The sequence below is a fragment of the Saccopteryx leptura genome, chromosome 2 (genome assembly GCF_036850995.1).
Source record: "Saccopteryx leptura isolate mSacLep1 chromosome 2, mSacLep1_pri_phased_curated, whole genome shotgun sequence".
In the NCBI taxonomy this organism is placed as follows: domain Eukaryota; kingdom Metazoa; phylum Chordata; class Mammalia; order Chiroptera; family Emballonuridae; genus Saccopteryx; species Saccopteryx leptura.
The window spans coordinates 247058348-247077970 of record NC_089504.1 but is presented as its reverse complement, the minus strand read 5'-3'; the positions used below and the strand labels follow the sequence as shown (position 1 = coordinate 247077970).

General features: G+C 43.2%; 2 protein-coding genes across 8 annotated transcripts in view; one reads left to right on the top strand and one right to left on the bottom strand.

Moving 5' to 3' along the window:
* CLIP1 (CAP-Gly domain containing linker protein 1) overlaps positions 1-19623 on the top strand; it is a 120259-nt gene that overhangs the window by 41858 nt on the left and 58778 nt on the right. For all 6 annotated transcript variants that reach the window (XM_066371046.1, XM_066371044.1, XM_066371041.1 and 3 more), the window contains 2 exons: positions 16648-16772; positions 17242-17464. In XM_066371046.1, coding sequence (XP_066227143.1) covers positions 16648-16772; positions 17242-17464 — 348 coding nt within the window. The remainder of the gene's footprint in view (positions 1-16647; positions 16773-17241; positions 17465-19623) is intronic.
* Positions 1401-1988, bottom strand: LOC136393373 (high mobility group nucleosome-binding domain-containing protein 3-like). 2 transcript variants are annotated; one of them, XM_066365989.1, is made up of 2 exons: positions 1669-1988; positions 1401-1627 (listed from the first exon to the last, which is right to left on the bottom strand). In XM_066365989.1, exons 1-2 carry the CDS (start codon positions 1892-1894, stop codon positions 1614-1616), a joined length of 240 nt encoding a protein of 79 aa, XP_066222086.1. In that variant the 5' UTR covers positions 1895-1988; the 3' UTR covers positions 1401-1613. The 2 variants fall into 2 exon arrangements, with proteins under 2 accessions (XP_066222086.1, XP_066222085.1); XM_066365988.1 differs by having other exon boundaries at positions 1401-1988.

Below are 19623 nucleotides of genomic sequence, written 5' to 3'. Positions count from 1 at the left end.
ACTTGAATTAGGTAAGAACAAGTGTTTTTGTGGATGCAACAAAAATTTTGTTCCCCATTATAATGGATTTGTTTGACTTCTCAGATAATCCTTTCCAGGAGACAATTATTTAACATGCATCCACAATATGATTAGCTGTTACATTTTGGCTCATTTCTTTCTTTAAATTTTTTTTTTTTTTTTAGGTAGAGAGAGACAGACAGAAAGACAGACAGACAGGAAGGGACAGAGATGAGAAGCATCAACTCATAGTTGTTCATCTACTGCTTTCTCATGTGTGCCTTGACCCAGGGGCTCCAGCCAAGCCAGCGACCTTGGGCTCAAGCCAGCAACCATGGGGTCATGCCTATGATCCCACACTCAAGCTGGCAACCCTGCGCTCAAGCCAGTGACCTCAGGGTTGTTTTTTGTTTTTTTGTTTTTTACAGAGACAGAGAGTGAGTCAGAGAGAGAGAGAGATAGGGACAGACAGACATGAACGGAGAGAGATGAGAAGCATCAATCATTAGTTTTTCGTCACGCGTTGCAACACCTTAGTTGTTCATTGATTGCTTTCTCATATGTGCCTTGACCGCGGGCCCTCAGCAGACTGAGTAACCCCTTGCTGGAGCCAGCGACCTTGGGTTCAAGCTGGTGGGCTTTTGCTCAAACCAGATGAGCCTGCGCTCAAGCTGGTGACCATGGGGTCTTGAACCTGGGTCCTCTGCATCCCAGTCCAACGTTCTATCCACTGCGCCACCGCCTGGTCAGGCGACCTCAGGGTTTTGAACCTGGGTCCTCACCATCCCAGGTCAATGGTCTTTCCACTGCGTTACCACTTGGTCAGGTACATTTAGGCTTATTTCTTGTGTCAGACTCTAGAAATACTGTGAGCAATAAGGCAAAATATTCACAAGTTCATCTGGTGGTTGGATATACTACTATCTCTATACATCATTCTATGCCTTTTATTTTAAAAAACAAGTACAAATGTAAGAAGAAAAAACCCCAAAAAACAAGTACAAGTGTGACACCCAGTGGCACTTTGGTTTTCTGCATTGCCAGCCCATTAGGAAATACTGTTCTTGCTGCTCTGACATACATGTATTACCCTCTGTCTTATTTTAAGCTAAACCTATCTTATTTAAGTGATACTTTTTTTTTCTTTTCTTTTTTTTATTGCAGGGAAGAAAACTTTTTATTTTAAACCACAAATATTCAGCAGGTGACCACAAGTATCCATGTTTCATTAAAATCACATAAACATAAGTACAAAAGCACCACTGATCATTGCTCTAGAAAAACTGTGTGAAAACTTCAAATATGCACAGTAAAAACACCACAGTATACACAGGAATAATCTTTTAAAGCAAATGTATGAAATGCTGAATTTTACAGCCAGCTTCCAATATTTAATTTATTTTACTTGAGGATGATGGAAATTTCCAAAAAGATTATGAGAAGGTAAAATGTCCATCCTTGTATATTCTCGTATGCCAACTAGTAGAGTTCTAAAAAAATTAGCATTTACAAAACTTGGTAAAAATAGCTTTTAGAAGTTGTCCCAAGAGGTACGTACATAAAATCAACCCCAATTTTTCATGATAATTCACTTTTCCTCATTATCTACAGTTTCAGTTTTCTGTGCCTCTTCAACTTTAGTTTCACCATTTTCAGATGGTGCAGTACCTTCCTTTCCAGCTTCCTGCTTCTCCTCCTTCTTCCCTTTAGCACCTTTGTTACTCTTTGTTCCAGGTTCTTTCTTAGTAGATGTTTTTCTTGGTTTAGGTTTAGGCTCAGGTTTGGGCGGAGTGGGTTTCGCTGACAATCTGGCAGACCGTCTTGTGGGCTCCTGTTTAGTTACTTTCGATCCATCCTTGCCCTCTGTATTCTCTGGAGACTTTCTCTTCGGCATAATGACTATGTTCGTGCTGCTAAAAAGTAAAGCAACGGGCTGGAACTGTTGGTACCGCTGCTGGATGTTGCCACCGCCACTGCATCTGCTCACGCGCGGGCCCATCTTTTTCATTTTTAAATATATTTATGGAGGTATAATTTATGCATTCACTTTAACTATATATATAAATTCACTGACTTTTCATAAATGTAGAGTTATAAAGACAGTTTTAGCATATTTCTATCATTCCCCAAAACTTGCCTCATGCCAGTTTGCCAAGTTTTCCACCCTCCTCTAGCCACAGGCAGACACTGACCTGCCGTCTGTCTGCCTCTGCAGCTTTGCTGTCTGTCTGTCTCTGCACACTTGCTTTCCCTGCACAGTTCCTAGAAATGCCATCGTATGATATGCAGTTCTCACATGTCTGGCTTCTTTCAATTTTATATGTAAAGGTTCACCCTATTGTAGTTGATTGCTTTTCACAACCGAATATATTCCATTTCATGAATATACCACATCTTATTTATCCACTTGTCTGTTTATTTAGTTTTAATTAAAAAAAAAATGAAAACAATTCATGCTCATGGTTTAAAATGTCAAATTTTTGGTGCTTATATTAAAGAGCAGTTCTATGCCAATTCTCTAAGGTAACAAGTTAGCCTCTCTCTCTCTCTTTCTTTTCCTGTTTCTGATACTCTTGGGGCCCTGGATCCTGAAGGAGTTAAAATATGCTTTTCAGAAAGGGAGATTAGTTTCAAGAGTTGCAGTGCAAGTCGAGCGTAACTGTTTTACTTTTTCATCTTTTCACCGGTGTCTTCATAATTATGTCATCTGTTGTTTCCCTGTTCGTTTTAGGGAGAGTTAGAGTTTGTAAGAGGGTATCTGTTATACATCATCTTCTCTTGTCATGTTATTTTTTTTAAGAGGGTGTATGTAGATGGTGGAGGAAGGCTCATAATGACATCATAAGGAAGCCACCTCACAAAATTTTGTTGCTCACAAAATTCCTGTGAAATAATCCCTTATTATCACTCATTGGACATTTTATAGCTTTATAAATCAAGGCCCAGTGAGATCAAATGACTTGTTTGGGATTTGATAATGAATAGATTAGAGAGTTCAAGGAGGATTAAATTTTTCCTATTTCTTGTTTGTGGACCCATTCATTAGCACGGGAGAATCCATCAGTGCTGTTCTCTTTCCCGAGAGCTTAGGAGAAGGGTGCGTGTCTTGGTTCCCACAGCGTTTTTTTTTTTTTTTAATTATTATTTATTTTTTACAGAGACAGAGAGAATCAGAGAGAGGGATAGACAGGGACAGACAGACAGGAATGGAGAGAGATGAGAAGCATCTATCTTTAGTTTTTCATTGCACGTTGCAACACCTTAGTTGTTCATTGATTGCTTTCTCATATGTGCCTTGACCGTGGGCCTTCAGCAGACCAAGTGACCCCTTGCTGGGGCCAGCGACCTTGGGTTCAAGCTGGTGGGATCTTGCTCAAACCAGATGAGCCCGTGCTCAAGCTGAAGACCTTGGGGTCTCGAACCTGGGTCCTCTGCATCCCAGTCCTACACTCTATCCACTGCGCCACTGCCTGGTCAGGCTCCCACAGCGTTTTTAAAAAAACCTCTTAAAACCACTTAAAAAAAATTTTTTTTTTTTACAGGGACAGAGTCAGAGAGAGGGATAGATAGGGACAGACAGACAGGAACGGACAGAGATGAGAAGCATCAATCATCAGTTTTTTTGTTGCGACATCTTAGTTGTTCATTGATTGCTTTCTCATATGTGCCTGGACCATGGGCCTTCAGCAGATTGAGTAACCCTCTGCTCAGCCAGCGACCTTGGGTCCAAGCTGGTGAGTTTTTTGCTCGAGCCAGATGAGCCCACGCTCAAGCTGGCGACCTCGGGGTCTCAAACCTGTGTCCTCCGCATTCCAATCCGACGCTCTATCCACTGCTCCACCGCCTGGTCAGGCAAAACCACTTTTTACTAGAACTATTTATTTGACTCTCTCTCTGCATCAGTGGCCAACATTGTATTCTGTTTATATTTGTATCCTAAGGGCCCACGCACTCAAGAAATAATTCATTGAATGAATGAGTGAGAACTGAAAATTTTTGAGCTTTTCTAAAGCGTGAATATAACGAGGTCTTCCTTGAGTTGGGTTTCTAGTTTACATGAATTGTGTCTCCAGTAGTGATTATTCATTGTGACTTAGGTTGACCTCAGTGCGTATTCTGGGAGGAAGGAGAATGAATGGTAGGTAGTTCCTTGCGTTTGCCATGGAAATCTAGTTCTTGTTTTAGTGTTGACATTTTTTTTCTTTAATAATCTTGATCTCTGCCCCTAAAACATAAATTTGAAAGTTATGGCTAAGTGCACATATTAGGATTCTCTGGAACACAAGAGAAGTAAAACCTAACTTTGTAAATTCATGTCTAAATACTTAGAAAAAAATTTTGACTGTAGAATGTTTAAGTAGGAAAGGGTTTGAGTGATTTTTAGGACTTCATGTGACTTTCTCTTTGTCAAAGATATTTTGGATGATTACTCATGATCTTTTACAGGGAAAAGGAAAGCATCTTGTCTGTTTATCTGAGTCAAGGTTTAGTGGTGTGGGGGGGAAGTATAAGAAAATTGCACACTCTAGAAGCTAAACAAACTTAGTGACATGGCACATATTTTTTTCCAGAGTAAATGTATATTATATTATCTGCATTTAGAGAAATACGGAAGCTGCTATTCTGTTTAGTGGTAACTTTTTATAAAGCTTCTGATCTGAATGAAGCCTGTGGTTTGAATGGAGGTTTTACCAACAAGGCAGCCTGTTAGATGCCATGTCATGACAGTGACATAGACTCATCCCCAAAGAATTCAACAGAATATCTGAGGAGATTGCATCATCTCTAACTAATGTGCTGTGTTCTGCTCATGTGATATGGGTTAGACTATTGTTCTGAAGGCTGTGATAAGAAGAAGAGAGAAAACTGAGGCCAGTTTTACAGAGGTGACTATTTGTAGATTCCACAAATACCAATAAGAGTGTTAAAAAGTCAGGTGTGCCAAATATAGAACTGTAGTCTTGTTGGCATGGGCAAACTAGCTGTTAACATATACTGGACCGCCTGACCAGGTGGTGGCGCAGTGGATAGAGCATCGGACTGGGATGCGGAAGGACCCAGGTTCGAGACCCTGAGGTTGCCAGCTTGAGCACTGGCTCATCTGGCTTGAGCAAAAGCTCACCAGTTTGGACCCAAGGTCGCTGGCTTGAGCAAGGGGTCACTCGGTCTACTGAAGGCCCGCGGTCAAGGCACATATGAGAAAGCAATCAATGAACAACTAAAGTGTCGCAACGAAAAACAGATGATTGATGCTTCTCATCTCTCTTCATTCCCGTCTGTCTGTCCCTATCTATCTTTCTCTCCGACTCTCTCTCTGTACCTGTAAAAAAACAAACAAATGTATACTGGACCTCCTGCACTCTGTCAGACACTGATAAACAGTTTTACGTGGGCTATTTTTACTTAATTTTCTTCTCTTTTTTTTTGCAACAGACAGAGAGACAGAGAGGGAGACAGACAGACAGGAAGGGAGAGAGATGACAAACATCATTTATTTGTTGTGGCACCTTTGCTGTTCATTGATTGCTTTCTCATATGTGCCTTGACTGGGGGGCTGCAGCAGAGTGAGTGACCCCTTGCCAGTGACCTTTGGGCTCAAGCCAGCAATCATGGGGTCATGTCCATGATCCCATGCTCAAGCCAGCGACCCCGTGCTCAAGCTGTTGAGCCCACACTCAAGCTGGCGAGTCCATGCTCAAGCCAGTGACCTCAGGGTTTTTAATCTGGGTCCTTCACATTCCAGTCCAATGCTCTATCCACTGCACCACCACCTGGTCAGGCATTTTTATTTAATTTTCACATCAGTCCTCCAGTGATCCCTGTTTTAGTTGTGAGGAAATAAATTTAGAAATTAAGCAACTGGACTGGTTAATAGAGCTGGATTTGAATTTGTCCAGCTTTAGAGTTAGTGCAAGTATATTTCTTCCTTTGCTTGCTTCTGAGACATCAAATATAGCCCCTGCCATGGGATAGCTTTTCTCCTTAGTTGGAGTACATGGAGAAGTGGCCTTTTCTATTTAGGTCCCCATGGAGAAGGTCACCTTTCATTTGCTCAGCACGTCTTTGTGGAGTGCCTGCTCCACTCGGCTGGGTGGTGTGAGTTTCAGTGCCAGACACAACAGAGCCTCCGCCTGGAGCTTTCCAACTCAATCTTTCCCAGTGACCTCTAGGGAACCTTAAACCACAACTCCTTTCCTTTGAGGAAACTACAGTTTCTCAAGTCAGTTTCACCAAAAAGTTTCTCTTTCATTGTGACCCCCAGGAGTCCCGGGGTTCCACCCTCCAGTTCCCTGACTGTCCCACAACCCTATTGGTCCCCCTTGGCACCTCCCTGGATTCTCAGCCCCAGACGAACAGTGGGAAGGAGGAGTGCACAGTGCGTCTCGACACCCCGCCACACGGTGGTGCCCATATCTCTAGCTATGCTGGAAAGCCCCTCCTAGAGTCCTTAGGTTCCTGCAGCCAGCGGGGGCGGTACAGCATGCTCAGCATGAAGACCTGGTTGTCCTGGCTCCTGAACCTCAATTTTATTTATAGAGTTCTGAGATTTACAAGATGGCAGCTGAGTAGGCAGATGCACAGACTCCCAGCTCACACTACCAAACTGGATTACAAATTAATTTAGGAACAATCAGCATGAAAAACCAACTTTGGACTAAAAGAACAGGTCTCAAAAACCAAGGAGCAAAGAAGAAGCTACACTCAGCTTGGTAGGGAGTGTGGAGGCATGGTGGGGGTTCCCCTGCTTCCAGGAGCAAAGGGGGGGGGTGAGGCTGAGAGCCCAGAAGGGCTCTCATTACAAGGAGAGAGACCCTGAGAGACGGGGGCCCTCAGTCTCAGACCGGAGACCCAGCCTAGAAATCCAGAGACTAGAGGAGACAGATGGAAAAGAGCAAAGATATGTGAGTAGGAAGAGGTGGGGTTGCCTTAAAGGGACAGAACAGAAAATATAATTCACAGCCACTTGCCTGGGGTCTTGGGGACAAGGAGGGTTGAGAGGACAGGCTTGTCTTCCTAAAGGAAAGTGGGGAGAGTGAGACAGTTGGTGACAGGCAGAGGAATGCCTGGGATGACCTGAGAAGCTGACTCATCCAGTGCAGAGGCGGCCATAGCTGGGGGAGGTGTTGATCCCACCACACAGCACAAGCCTAAAGTGGTTCCCCATCACCCACCTCCAGAAAGCTCTCCAGCTCCAACCAGTGCAAAAAGACACAGCTAAAAACAGGAAGTGGGGAGGAGGGGCAGTAACTCAGGTTTCCAGGGAGATTTGAGATACACCTCCCCCTACTAAAGCTGAGAAAGCACCCCGCCCCTGGAGAGCAGCTGGCAGAACAGCCTTCAGAGTCTCAGAGGTTATACCTACCACATTCCTGGATACAGTTTCAAATAAGCCCCCTGCTGAGATCAGTAAACAAGATTACCACTGAGTTAAGAAAACTGAGAAGAAAACAAATGAATCAAGACTTCAAAGTGGCTCTACTAGGTAAGGAGACCACAAGTGGAAGAAGCCTACAAGCCATACAGAGAATAATGGGAAGGCAGAGAAGCATAAGTCATCTGCTTCAACAAGACAAATCCTCAGAAAAAGTCCTGGATGAAACGGAAATAATCAAATTACCGATGCAGAATATAAAATAATGTTTGTTAGAATGCTTAAGGATCTGAAAGCTACAATGGATGGACTTAATGAACATCTCAATAAAGAAATTGTAAGCATCAAAAAGGACATGGAAATCATAAAGAGGAACCAGTTAGAAATGACAAACACAATATCAGAAATGAAGACTACACTAGAAGGAATTAAAGGCAGGCTTGATGAAGCAGAGGATCAAATCAGCGACTTAGAGGACAAGATAAGCGAAAGCATGGAAGTAGAACAGCAAAAAGAAAAGAAGATCAAAAAGTCTGAGGAAACTCTAAGAGAGCTCTGTGACAACATGAAGAGAAACAATATTCGCATAATAGGGATTCCTGAAGGAGAAGAGAAAGAAAAAGGAATAGAGAAATTGTTTGAAGAAATTATAGCTGAAAATTTCCCTAAATTAATGCAGGAAAGAGTCACACAGGTTCAAGAAGCAGAGAGAACCCCATTAAAAAGAACCCAAAGAGACCCACACCAAGACATATCATAATCAAAATACCAAAGCTAAGAGAAAAAGAAAGAATGCTAGAAGCTGTAAGAGAGAAACAGTCTATCACCTACAGAGGAACCCCCTTAAGGATGACATCCGACTTTTCAACAGAAACACTTGAGGCCAGAAGGGAATGGCAAGAAATATTCAAAGTGATGCAGAACAAGAACCTACAACCAATACTTCTTTATCCAGCAAGACTATTGTTTAAAATTGAAGGAGAAATAAAAAGCTTCCCAGACAAAAAATAAAATAAAAAATAAAAAATCAAGGAATTCATCACAACCAAACCAATGCTGCAAGAAATGTTGAGGCATGCTGTAGACAGAACAAAGTGGGGGGAAAATATATATAGTAAAAGAGGTAGGTAGATTTAAAGAATAAAATGGCAATAAACAACTACATATCAATAATAACCTTAAATGTAAATGGATTAAATGCTTCAATCAAAAGACATAGGGTAGCTGCATGGATAAGAAAACAGGACCCCATACATAGGCTGTATACAAGAAACCCACCTCAAAACAAAAGATACACATAGACTGCAAGTAAAAGGATGGAAAAAAATATTTCATGCAAATGGAAATGAAAAAAAAGCTGGAGTAGCAATACTTATAGCTGACAAAATAGACTTTAAAACAAAGACTATAGTAAGGGATAAAGAAGGTCACTACATAATGATAAAGGGAGCATTCCAACAGGAAGAGATATAACCATTATTAATATCTACACACCTAATATAGGAGCACCTAAATATACCTATATAAAGCAGATTTTGATGGACATAAAGGGAGAGATCAACAGCAATACTATAATAGTAGGGGATTTCAATACCCCACTAACATCACTGGATAGATCCTCAAGAAAGAAAATTAACAAAGAAACAGCAGAATTAAGGGACACACTAGATTAACTGGGTTTAATAGATATCTTCAGAACCTTTTACCCTAAAGCAGCAGAAATACATTCTTTTCAAGTGCACATGGTACATTCTCCAGGATAGACCACATATTAGGGCATAAAATAAGTCTCAACAAATTTAAGAAGATTGAAAGCATATCAAGCATCTTCTCTGACCACAATGGCATGAAACTAGAAATCAACTACAGTAGGAAAACTGAAAAACACTCAAACACTTGGAAACTAAACAGTATATTAAGAATGGGTCAACAATGAGATCAAGGAAGAAATAAAAAATTTCCTTGAAACAAATGAAAATGAGCATACCACAACTCAAAATCTGTGGGACACAGAAAAAGCAGTCCTAAGAGGGAAGTTCATAGCATTACAGGCATACCTTAAGAAGCTAGAAAAAAGCTCAAATAAACAACTTAATCCTGCTATTAAAAGAACAAGAAAAAGAACAGCAAGTAAAGCCTAGAGGAAGTAGAAGGAAGGAAATAATAAAGATCAGAGTGGAAATAAATGACATAGACACTAAAAAAAAAATACAGAGGATCAATGAAACCAAGAGCTGGTTCTTTGAAAAAGTAAACAAGATTGATGAACCCTTAGCCAGGCTCACCAAGAAAAAAAGAGAAAGGACTCAAATAAAACTAGAAACAAGGGTGAAGAAGTAACAATGGACACAGCAGAAATACAAAGGATTGTAAGAAAATACTATGAAGAACTGTATGCTGCCTGACCTGTGGTGGCGCAGTGGATAAAGTGTCAACCTGGAAATGCTGAGGTCACTGCTTCGAAGCCCTGGGCTCGTCCGGGCTAGGCACATATGGGAGTTGATGCTTCCTGTTCCTCCTCCCTTCTCTATGTCTCTCTCTCACTCTGTCTCTCTTCTTCCTCTCAAATGAATAAATAAAAAATCTTAAAAAAAAAAAGAACTGTATGCCAAAAAATTAGACAACCTAGGTGAAATGAACAAATTCCTTGAAAAATATTATCTTTTCAAAAATCAATCTGGCCTGACCTGTGGTGGCGCAGTGGATAAAGCGTCGACCTGGAAATGCTGAGGTTGCCGGTTCAAAACCTTGGGCTTGCCTGGTCAAGGCACATATGGGAGTTGATGCTTCCAGCTCCTCCCCCCCTTCTCTCTCTCTGTCTCTCCTCTCTCTCTCTCTCTCTCTCTCTGTCTCTCTCTCTCCTCTCTAAAATGAATAAATAAAAATAAAATAAAATAAATAAAAAAAAACCCAAAAATCAATCTGGAAGAATCAGAAAACCTAAATAGACCAATTACAACAAATGAGATAGAAATGATTATCAGAAAACTCCCAACAAACAAAAGCCCTGGGCCAGTTGGCTTCACAGGCGAATTCTACCAAACATTCAAAGAAGAACTAACTCCTGTCCTTCTCAAGCTATTTCAAAAAATTCAAGAAGAGGGAAAACTTCCAAGCTCCTTTTATGAGGCAAGCATAATTCTGATTTCAAAACCAGGTAAAGACAACACAAAGAAAACTATAGGCCAATATCCCTGATTAATTTAGATGCTAAAATTCTCAACAAAATATTAGCAAACCAGATCCAGCAGTACATGAAAAAAATTATATATCATGATCAAGTGGGATTTATTTTGGGGAGGCAGGGCTGGTACAACATTTGCAAATCAATCAGTGTGATTCATCACATAAACAAAAGGAAGGACAAAAACCACATGATAATATCAATAGATGCAGAAAAAGCATTCGATAAAATCCAGCACCCATTTATGATCAAACCTCTCAGCAAAGTGGGAATACAGGGAACATACCTCAACATGATAAAGGCCATCTATGACAGGCCCACAGCCAACATCATACTCAATGGGCAAAAGTTAAAAGCAGTCTCCTTAAGATCAGGAACAAGGCAGGGGTGCCCCCTTTCACCACTCTTTTTTTTTTTTTTTTTTTCATTTTTCCGAAGCTGGAAACCGGGAGGCAGTCAGACAGACTCCCGCATGCGCCAGACTGGGATCCACCCAGCATGCCCACCAGGGGGCGATGTTCTGCCCCTCTGGGGCGTCGCTCTGTTGCATCCAAAGCCATTTTAGCACCTGAGGCAGAGGCCACAGAGCCATCCCCAGCTCCCGGGCCATCTTTGCTCCAATGGAGCCTCAGCTGCGGGAGGGGAAGAGAGAGACAGAGAGGAAGGAGAGGGGGAGGGGTGGAGAAGCAAATGAGCGCTTCTCCTGTGTGCCCTGGCCAGGAATCGAAGCCGGGACTCCTGCACGCCAGGCCGATGCTCTACCACTGAGCCAACCGGCCCGGGCCCTTTCACCACTCTTTTGGTTTTTTGTTGTTTTTTGTTTGTTTGTTTGTTTTTTTGTGGGTTTTTTTTTTGTATTTTTCTGAAGCTGGAAACGGGGAGGCAGTCAGACAGACTCCTGCATGCGCCTGACCGGGATCCACCCAGCACACCCACCAGGGGGCGATGCTCTGCCCATCCTGGGCGTCACTCTGTCGCGACCAGAGCCACTCTAGCGCCTGGGGCAGAGGCCAAGGAGCCATCCCCAGTGCCCGGGCCATCTTTGCTCCAATGGAGCCTTGGCTGCGGGAGGGGAAGAGAGAGACAGAGAGTAAGGAGAGGGGGAGGAGTGAGGAAGCAGATGGGCGCCTCTCCTGTGTGCCCTGGCTGGGAATCGAACCCAGGACTTCCGCACGCCAGGCCGACACTCTACCACTGAGCCAACCGGCCAGGGCTCTTTCACCACTCTTAATCAATATAGTTCTGGAAGTTCTAGCCACAGCAGTCAGACAAGAAGAAGAAATAAAAGACATCCAAATTGAAAAAGAAAAAGTAAAACTATCATTTTTTGCTGATGATATGATACTATACATAGAAAACCCTAAAGTCGCAGTAAAAAAACTACTGAACCTGATAAATGAATTCAGCAAGGTGTCAGGATATAAAATTAATACTCAGAAATCAGAGACATTTTTATACACCAACAATGAGCTGTTTGAAAAAGAAATGAAGAAATCAATCCCCTTCACTATTGCAACAACAACAAAAAATAAATTACCTAGAGGAGGAGTAAATTTAACCAAGGAGGTTAAAGACTTGTACTCGGAAAAAGTGGAAGCATATACCGTGTTCATGGTTAGGAAGAATAAACATCATTAAAATGTCCATATTACCCAAAGCAATTAATAAATTCAATGAAATTCCTATTAAAATACCAATGACATATTTCAAAGATATAGAACAAATATTCCAAAAGTTCATATGGAACCAAAAAAGAACACGAATAGCCTCAGCAATCTTGAAGAAGAATAAAGTGGGTGGTATCACAATTTTGGATGTCAAGTTATACTACAAGGCCATTGTACTCAAAACAGCCTGCTACTGGCATAGGAACTGGCATATAGATCAATGGGACAGAACAGAGAACCCAGAAATAAACCCACACATTTATGGACAATTGATATTTGACAAGGGTGGAAATAGCATACAATGGAGTAAAGACAGCCTCTTCAACAAATGGTGTTGGGAAAATTGGACAGCTTCCTGCTGTCCAAAAAATAAAACTAGACCACCAACTTACACCATTCACAAAAATAAACTCAAAATGGATAAAAAACTTAAATGTAAGCCGTGAAACCATAAGCATCTTAGAAGAAAACATAGGCAGTAAGCTCTCTGACATCTCTCGCAGCAATATATTTGCCGATTTATCTCCATGGGCAAGTGAAGTAAAAGACAGGATAAACAAATGGGACTATATCAAACTAAAAAGCTTTTGCACAGCTAAAGACAATATGAACAGAATAAAAAGACAAACCACACAATGGGAGAACATATTCGACAATACGTCTGATAAGGGTTTAATAACCAAAATTTACAAAGAACTTGTAAACTGAACACCAGGAAGATAAACAATCCAATCAAAAAATGAGCAAAAAAATGAATAGACATTTCTCCAAAGAGGACATATAGATGGCCAATAGGCATATGAGAAAATGCTCAACATCACTAATCATTAGAGAAATGCAAATTAAAACCACAATGAGATATCACCTTATACCAGTCAGAATGGCGCTCATCAACAAAACAACACAAAATAAGTGCTGGCGAGGATGTGGAGAAAAGGGAACCCTCCTGCACTGCTGGTGGGAATGCAGACTGGTGCAGCCACTGTGGAAAACAGTATGGAGATTCCTCAAAAAATTAAAAATTGAACTGCCTTTTGACCCAGCCACCCCACTTTTAGGAATATATCCTAAGAACACCATATCACTGTTTCAAAAGGAGAAATGCACCCCCATGTTTATGGCAGCATTGTTCACAGTAGCGAAGATCTGGAAACAGCCCGTGTCCATCAGTGGACGAGTGGATTAAAAAACTTTCGTACATATATACAATGGAATACTGTGGGGCCATCAAAAAGAAGGAAATCATACCTTTCGTGACAACATGGATGGACCTGGAAACTATTATGTTAAGTGAAATAAGCCAGGCAGAAAGAGAAAAATATCATATGACCTCACTCATTTGAGGAATTCAGTGAACAATGTGAACTGAGGAATGGAATTGAGACAGAGGAGAGATCAAAGGGACCAGAGGAAAAGAGGACAGAGGGAAAAGGGATGATAGGATGGGATAAACCTGAAGGGAGGGGTAGGGCGCTTTGGGAGGGGGTCAAAGGAGATGCTGAGGGGAATATGGAGGAGGGGGGATGCATTCGGGGCAACACTAGAATCTATGTAAACACAATAAATTAAAATCAATTAAATTAAAGCTTGTATATATATACAATGAATACTATGTGGCCATGAAAAAGAAGGAAATATTAATTTTTGCGACAACTTGAATGGATCTGGAAACTATTATGGTTAAGTGAAATAAGCCAGGTAGAGAAAGAAAAATATGATATGACCTCACTCGTTTGAGGAATCTGACAAACAGTATGAACTGAGGAACGTAATAGAGACAGAGGCGGGATCAAAGGATCCAGAGGGAAAGCGGACAGAGGGAAAGGGGATGATAGGATGGGATGAGAGCAGAAAAGCAAATCCTGGAGGGAAAAGGGGACGCATTACGGGGAGGGGGACAGGGGGAATGTACTGAGGAACACGGAGGAATGGAGGATATATTCAGGGGTACACTAGAATCTATGTAAACACAATAAATTAAAATAAATTTCATGTTAAAAAAAGTTTCTTTTTCATAGAAAAAGTGTATATAGCTTTAAGGCTTTAATGTTTTCTGTCTTCAACCAAGGATTAAACAGAGCAGGGGAAAAATTACATGTCATCCCAAACTCATAAAAAGCTATATTTGGAGAAAAAGTAGAAACAAATGCCTTTAGTATTAAAAAGCAAGACAAAATATAAGCTTAGTATTGGTCTTAAGAAATTAGGAAGGAAAGAACAATAAGCCAAGAAAAACTAGGTAAAAGAGAATAGTAAAGATACAAAGTGAATTAAATAAAATAAAGAACATAAAAAACAAAAGAGAAAATCTTAAAGGTAGTTTCTTGTCAAGATCAATAAAATAAATTACTTTCCCAAAGTGATCTACATTTTTTTTTTTTTTTTTTTTTTTTTTCTGAAGCTGGAAACGGGGAGAGACAGTCAGACAGACTCCCGCATGCGCCCGACCGACCGGGATCCACCCGGCACGCCCACCATGGGGCGACGCTCTGCCCACCAGGGGGCGATGCTCTGCCCATCCTGGGCGTCGCCATATTGCGACCAGAGCCACTCTAGCGCCTGGGGCAGAGGCCACAGAGCCATCCCCAGCGCCCGGGCCATCTTTGCTCCAATGGAGCCTTGGCTGCGGGAGGGGAAGAGAGAGACAGAGAGGAAAGTGCGGCGGAGGGGTGGAGAAGCAAATGGGCGCTTCTCCTGTGTGCCCTGGCCAGGAATCGAACCCGGGTCCTCCGCACGCTAGGCCGACGCTCTACCGCTGAGCCAACCGGCCAGGGCGTGATCTACATTTAACACAATCCCAGTAGACTTTTACAAAGAATTAGCTAAAATGATTTTTAAATTTATTAAGTAAACACGCTGACTTAAGAGGAATGTTGCTCACAAAATTCACGTCTGTCAGTAGGGGCTGATTTAATATAATGCGTCCGTCCAGGAGTGGCATGTGATCGTGAACGCAGAGAAGGGTCACCATGCATGTAGCACACTGGCTTTGGGGTAAAAATAAAAGGGAGGACAAAAATATAAGTTAACTTTTGCTTCTGTTGTGCATAAAGAAATGCTGGGAGGAAGGTCGCACTGCACGTCAGTTACTATTATGGTTCTCTGTGATGGGGGAGGGGCAGAAGGGACAAGGGGTGAGACTCGTCCTTCCGTACATATTACAGTTTTGGAACCATTAGAATATATTGGCTATTGAAGAATTAACTTAAGCTTATGATGTATAAAAAGTTTTTTGAACCAATAAGAAAAAGGTAAACATGCCCAATGAAAAGTGAGTCACGTGCACACTATTGGCACACCTGTCTGGCACGCGTGGCCACCGTGGGACTATCGCAGGGATAGTGAGGCAGCCGGCTGGCAGTGACTCCCTCTGGCTGTGAGGGCACGGTTACTGCATTTATTTTTTGCTTGTAATGTTGTTGGTCTCCTGCAGTGATCTACTTCTTTTAAAATTGGTGGAATTAAAAGAAAGAAAGGAAATTGAAGAAAAAAGAGGAAGCTCAGAAAAAGAAAATGGAAGGCTATTCTGAAGAGGAGAGGGGAGTAAGGGTGACCCACACCCATAGACGAGGTGCGGGCTGTGGCAGCCGCAGATCCCGCACCTGTGGAAGGACCCAGACACATTCGTGTGGGGGTATGTGCACACGGGGGACCGTGCGGTACAGTGAACGTTTGAAGGAGAAAAATCATGGCAGGAGAGGTGCAATTAATAAATGCTTGTGGAATGGGATAACGTTAGAAATGACATGCCTATACTATCTCAAACAATGGCTGGGGCAAAGTCAGACCTTTACAAAAGAGTCAGCTTTGAACAGTTCACGTAAATTAATGTGTGAAAGAGGCGGGATCACTGCAATAGTTGTGAAGAGACAGAGAGCCTCGCCATGGAAAATATCAGTATTTCAGAGAACTTACCATTTCAGGTAACATATAGTTAGAGCAGCCAAAGGCAAAGGTGTTTGGATGCGCATGGATGTTTGTCCCGAATATGTACGTGTTACAGAGTTCCGTGTATAAAGGGAGTATGAGAAAACAAATGTAGTAATCATCACAGTGGATTATGGGTGAATTTTGTTTTCCTTCAATGATGTGATGGTTTTGTTTTTGCAGCAGATACTTACTTGGAAGCAGGAAGGTCGCTCTGGAATAATAAAGTATTTTTCTAAAGACAGGAATAATTGAATAAATGAGCAGCCTTAATAGTTCCATATTACACAGGCTATTTTGTTACTGGGCTGTATCAGGAATCGAATCGTCACTCAGGCCAGCTCTGCCAGCCTCTGTGGACGACTGTCAGCTGAGCGGCGGGGAAGGTGAAGGGAAGCCTGCTGATACAAGTGATGGCAGCGCTTTGTGACCAGCTGCAGCCGCAAAGGGTTTTGGGATTGCCTTCATCCCTGCCTCTTGACCTTCTCTTCCTCCAGGTTGGTGGCACTAAGGCCGGAGTAGTCCGGTTCCTCGGGGAGACAGACTTTGCCAAGGGGGAATGGTGCGGCGTGGAGCTGGATGAGCCTCTCGGGAAGAACGACGGGGCTGTCGCTGGAACGAGGTGGGTGTGGAACTGCGCAGCGTCGCCTCTCCCTCGTGCACGTGAAGGCGCTCTAGCAGACCTAGCCCCTTGTGTATACCCACGTGGGAATGAGCGGCTCACCTGCTGCCGGAGTTAGGCACACGTTTGTTTCCTGTTCCCTTTGTTTGGCAAGGTTCCGTCATGTGGGGGTCACTCTGTTGCTGTTTCCTCTGCTGATGGCAGAAACAGTCATTCCCTTCGGTGCCCGAGTAGCAGATGAGGGACTCTGTCTCTGTGTGTCCTGTCGTTACCTGTGAGGGTGTTTTCTGAAACACTGTTGAGGTCATTTTTCAGTCACACCCGTGGGATGTGTGCTATGTGCCACCCCAGCTGATCGGTAGAAGTGCCTGCACACCAGTCACAATTTAAGAGGAGAGCTTTTTTCATTCTAGTTGTTATTTCTCATAATTAAGTTTTTTGTTACTGTTTTTCTTATTGTTCCCTAAAGATATTTTCAGTGTCAACCCAAATATGGCCTGTTTGCTCCCGTCCACAAAGTGACCAAGATTGGCTTCCCGTCCACAACACCCGCCAAAGCCAAGGCCGCGGCCGTGCGGCGCGTGATGGCCACCACGCCCGCCAGCCTGAAGCGCAGCCCGTCCGCGTCCTCGCTCAGCTCCGTGAGCTCGGTGGCCTCCTCTGTGAGCAGCAAGCCCAGCCGGACAGGATTAGTAAGCCCTCTTTTCTTACCGCGTGTGTCTGCCGCCCAGGTGTGGTACATGCTCACGGCCCCGCACCTGCTTCTCTGACCCCTGTGCTAAGTGTCAGTTGTCGCTTGTGAAAGTCCTTACAGGTTGACAGAGTCAAACTCTAGCCAGAATACATGCTTTAAAAGAAAGCTTGTAACAACTCCCTTTCAGGATCTTAAGGCTTTAAGAGGTTACAGCTCTGGGCGAACTGTAGTAACTCCTGGTGAAGTGACTTCTCTGAGATTACTTTGGGCACAAGAATGGCAGGAAAATTGGGGGGGGGGTTCTTTTCCTCAAGGACATAAGCCTCTCTTTTATTTTAAACAATTTTAAGAACTAACAACATATTTTGAGAAATTTACTATTGATTTACTATCTTAGAATTTTACTATTGATGTAGTCTAGCCCCCTGAAAGCAGTGAATGTGTGGAGTGCTTCCGGCTGGGGCAGAGGACACAGAGGGGGACTTCTGGGGCTGGAAAGGATGCTCAGAAGGGCTGTTTCGTTTTGTCTCCTCTCTCCATTTCCCCCTCCTACCCCCTTGCTTCCCCACCCCCTTTTCCTATTCAGATCGCTAAAACTGGAGTCATCACAATTGAAAGAAAACAGGCAGCATCTCATTCCGGTTATTCACGAGTTTCATGAGGGTCAAAGCAATGACTTATTTTGGCTTTGTCCCCTGCCGTTCAAGTGTATTTGCTTGCAGGAGGGCAAATACCGTGTGAATTTGAAATGGCAGCCTTGTCCTCCAGACTGGATTTGGGATCTCAGCCTTGCGAGGGTCAGCTAAGACAGGAGTGGGCATGCTGAGGGGTGTGATTTTTTTCGTTTTGTCTTCTGTGGGTTGCTGCCTGGCTACAAGGCGGAGGCTTCTGTCCATCAAGTGGGGGTTGTGTCCTCTGCCAGCCACACTGTCTTCCTCCTGTGTTCAGGGTGAAATGAAAACCTGCTCAGACTGTTCCATTTTGCATTTGGAAAGAAAGTCTGCGCCTTTAACAGAAAAGTGACAAAGGGACTTGATGAAACAGCTTGACAAGAGCAAGGAGACGGTGAAGACACCCCGCAGTTTGGATACAGCCTTACTCCAGTGGGTCAGCACACTCCAGTGGGGACAGCGAGTGCGCTCCGCCTGTCCTGGACAGTTCCGCAGAAGTGTTGGGCCTGGGTCAGGAGTTCTTTCTTGAGTAATTTTTATTACGTTGTACTTTTAAGTCCATTTCTTTGGGAAAGAACCCAATTCCCTGTGCTCTCCCAGTCTCTCCTCTCACTTTTGGACCAGCTCTGCATCCCTTAGCTCCCCTTGCTCAGGGAAGGACGCTGACAGAAGAGCAGTGAGTCTTCTCCTGAAACGGCTTGCGTAAAGGATGTTTTTATACGGGTTAGCTATAGTTTCTAAATCAGAAATCACCGTCAAAGAATATAGAGAAACTGAAGTGTGACTTCCTAGAAATACTTCTCAGCAATATAATCCTATTCATGTATGTATATAAAAGTCTATAAAGATTCTTTCATGTGAAATGATCTTCTCAGAGTTCTCAGCGCAGAGGAGCCCAGACCTCCTGGTTTCATAGTACCTTTGGTGTTGGTTTTTTCATGGTGCCTCTAGGCCAAAGGAAAGAGCTGCAGTTCTATTTATTAGGTAATTAGGTTTAAACAACGTAATATTTATATCCCAGCAATTTAATAGCTGTTCAGAAAAAGATACCTATTAATTAACATGTGTAAGTAATTCAAGAAACCTCGCTAAATAGAAACCACAAAGGAGGACATGGGCCTGATTGGACCTCTTGACTCTCATCGCTGACAAATCACCGCGCTGTGGATCGATGGCAGGTCCTCATCCGAAGTCGGGTCCCGGACTGAAGCTCTGCTGGGCTGAGGAGAGGAGAGGAGAGCGCTGGAGCAGCACACGGCTCAAGGCCGCGTTGATGGGGCACCAGCTGGCCATGGCTAAGGAGTCGGCCTCGGGCAGACGCCCGCCAAGGGGACGGCTTTTCCTTGACTCAGCCTCTGGGCCTGACCTGGAAGAGCAGTGCTCCCTTTGCTCTGTTACCTGTTTGCATGCAAAAGGAGGTTCTTTCCGCTGTTTTCATTTGACTTCAGCCTCACAAGGGAGGACTTGGGTTTGTGACACAGACACC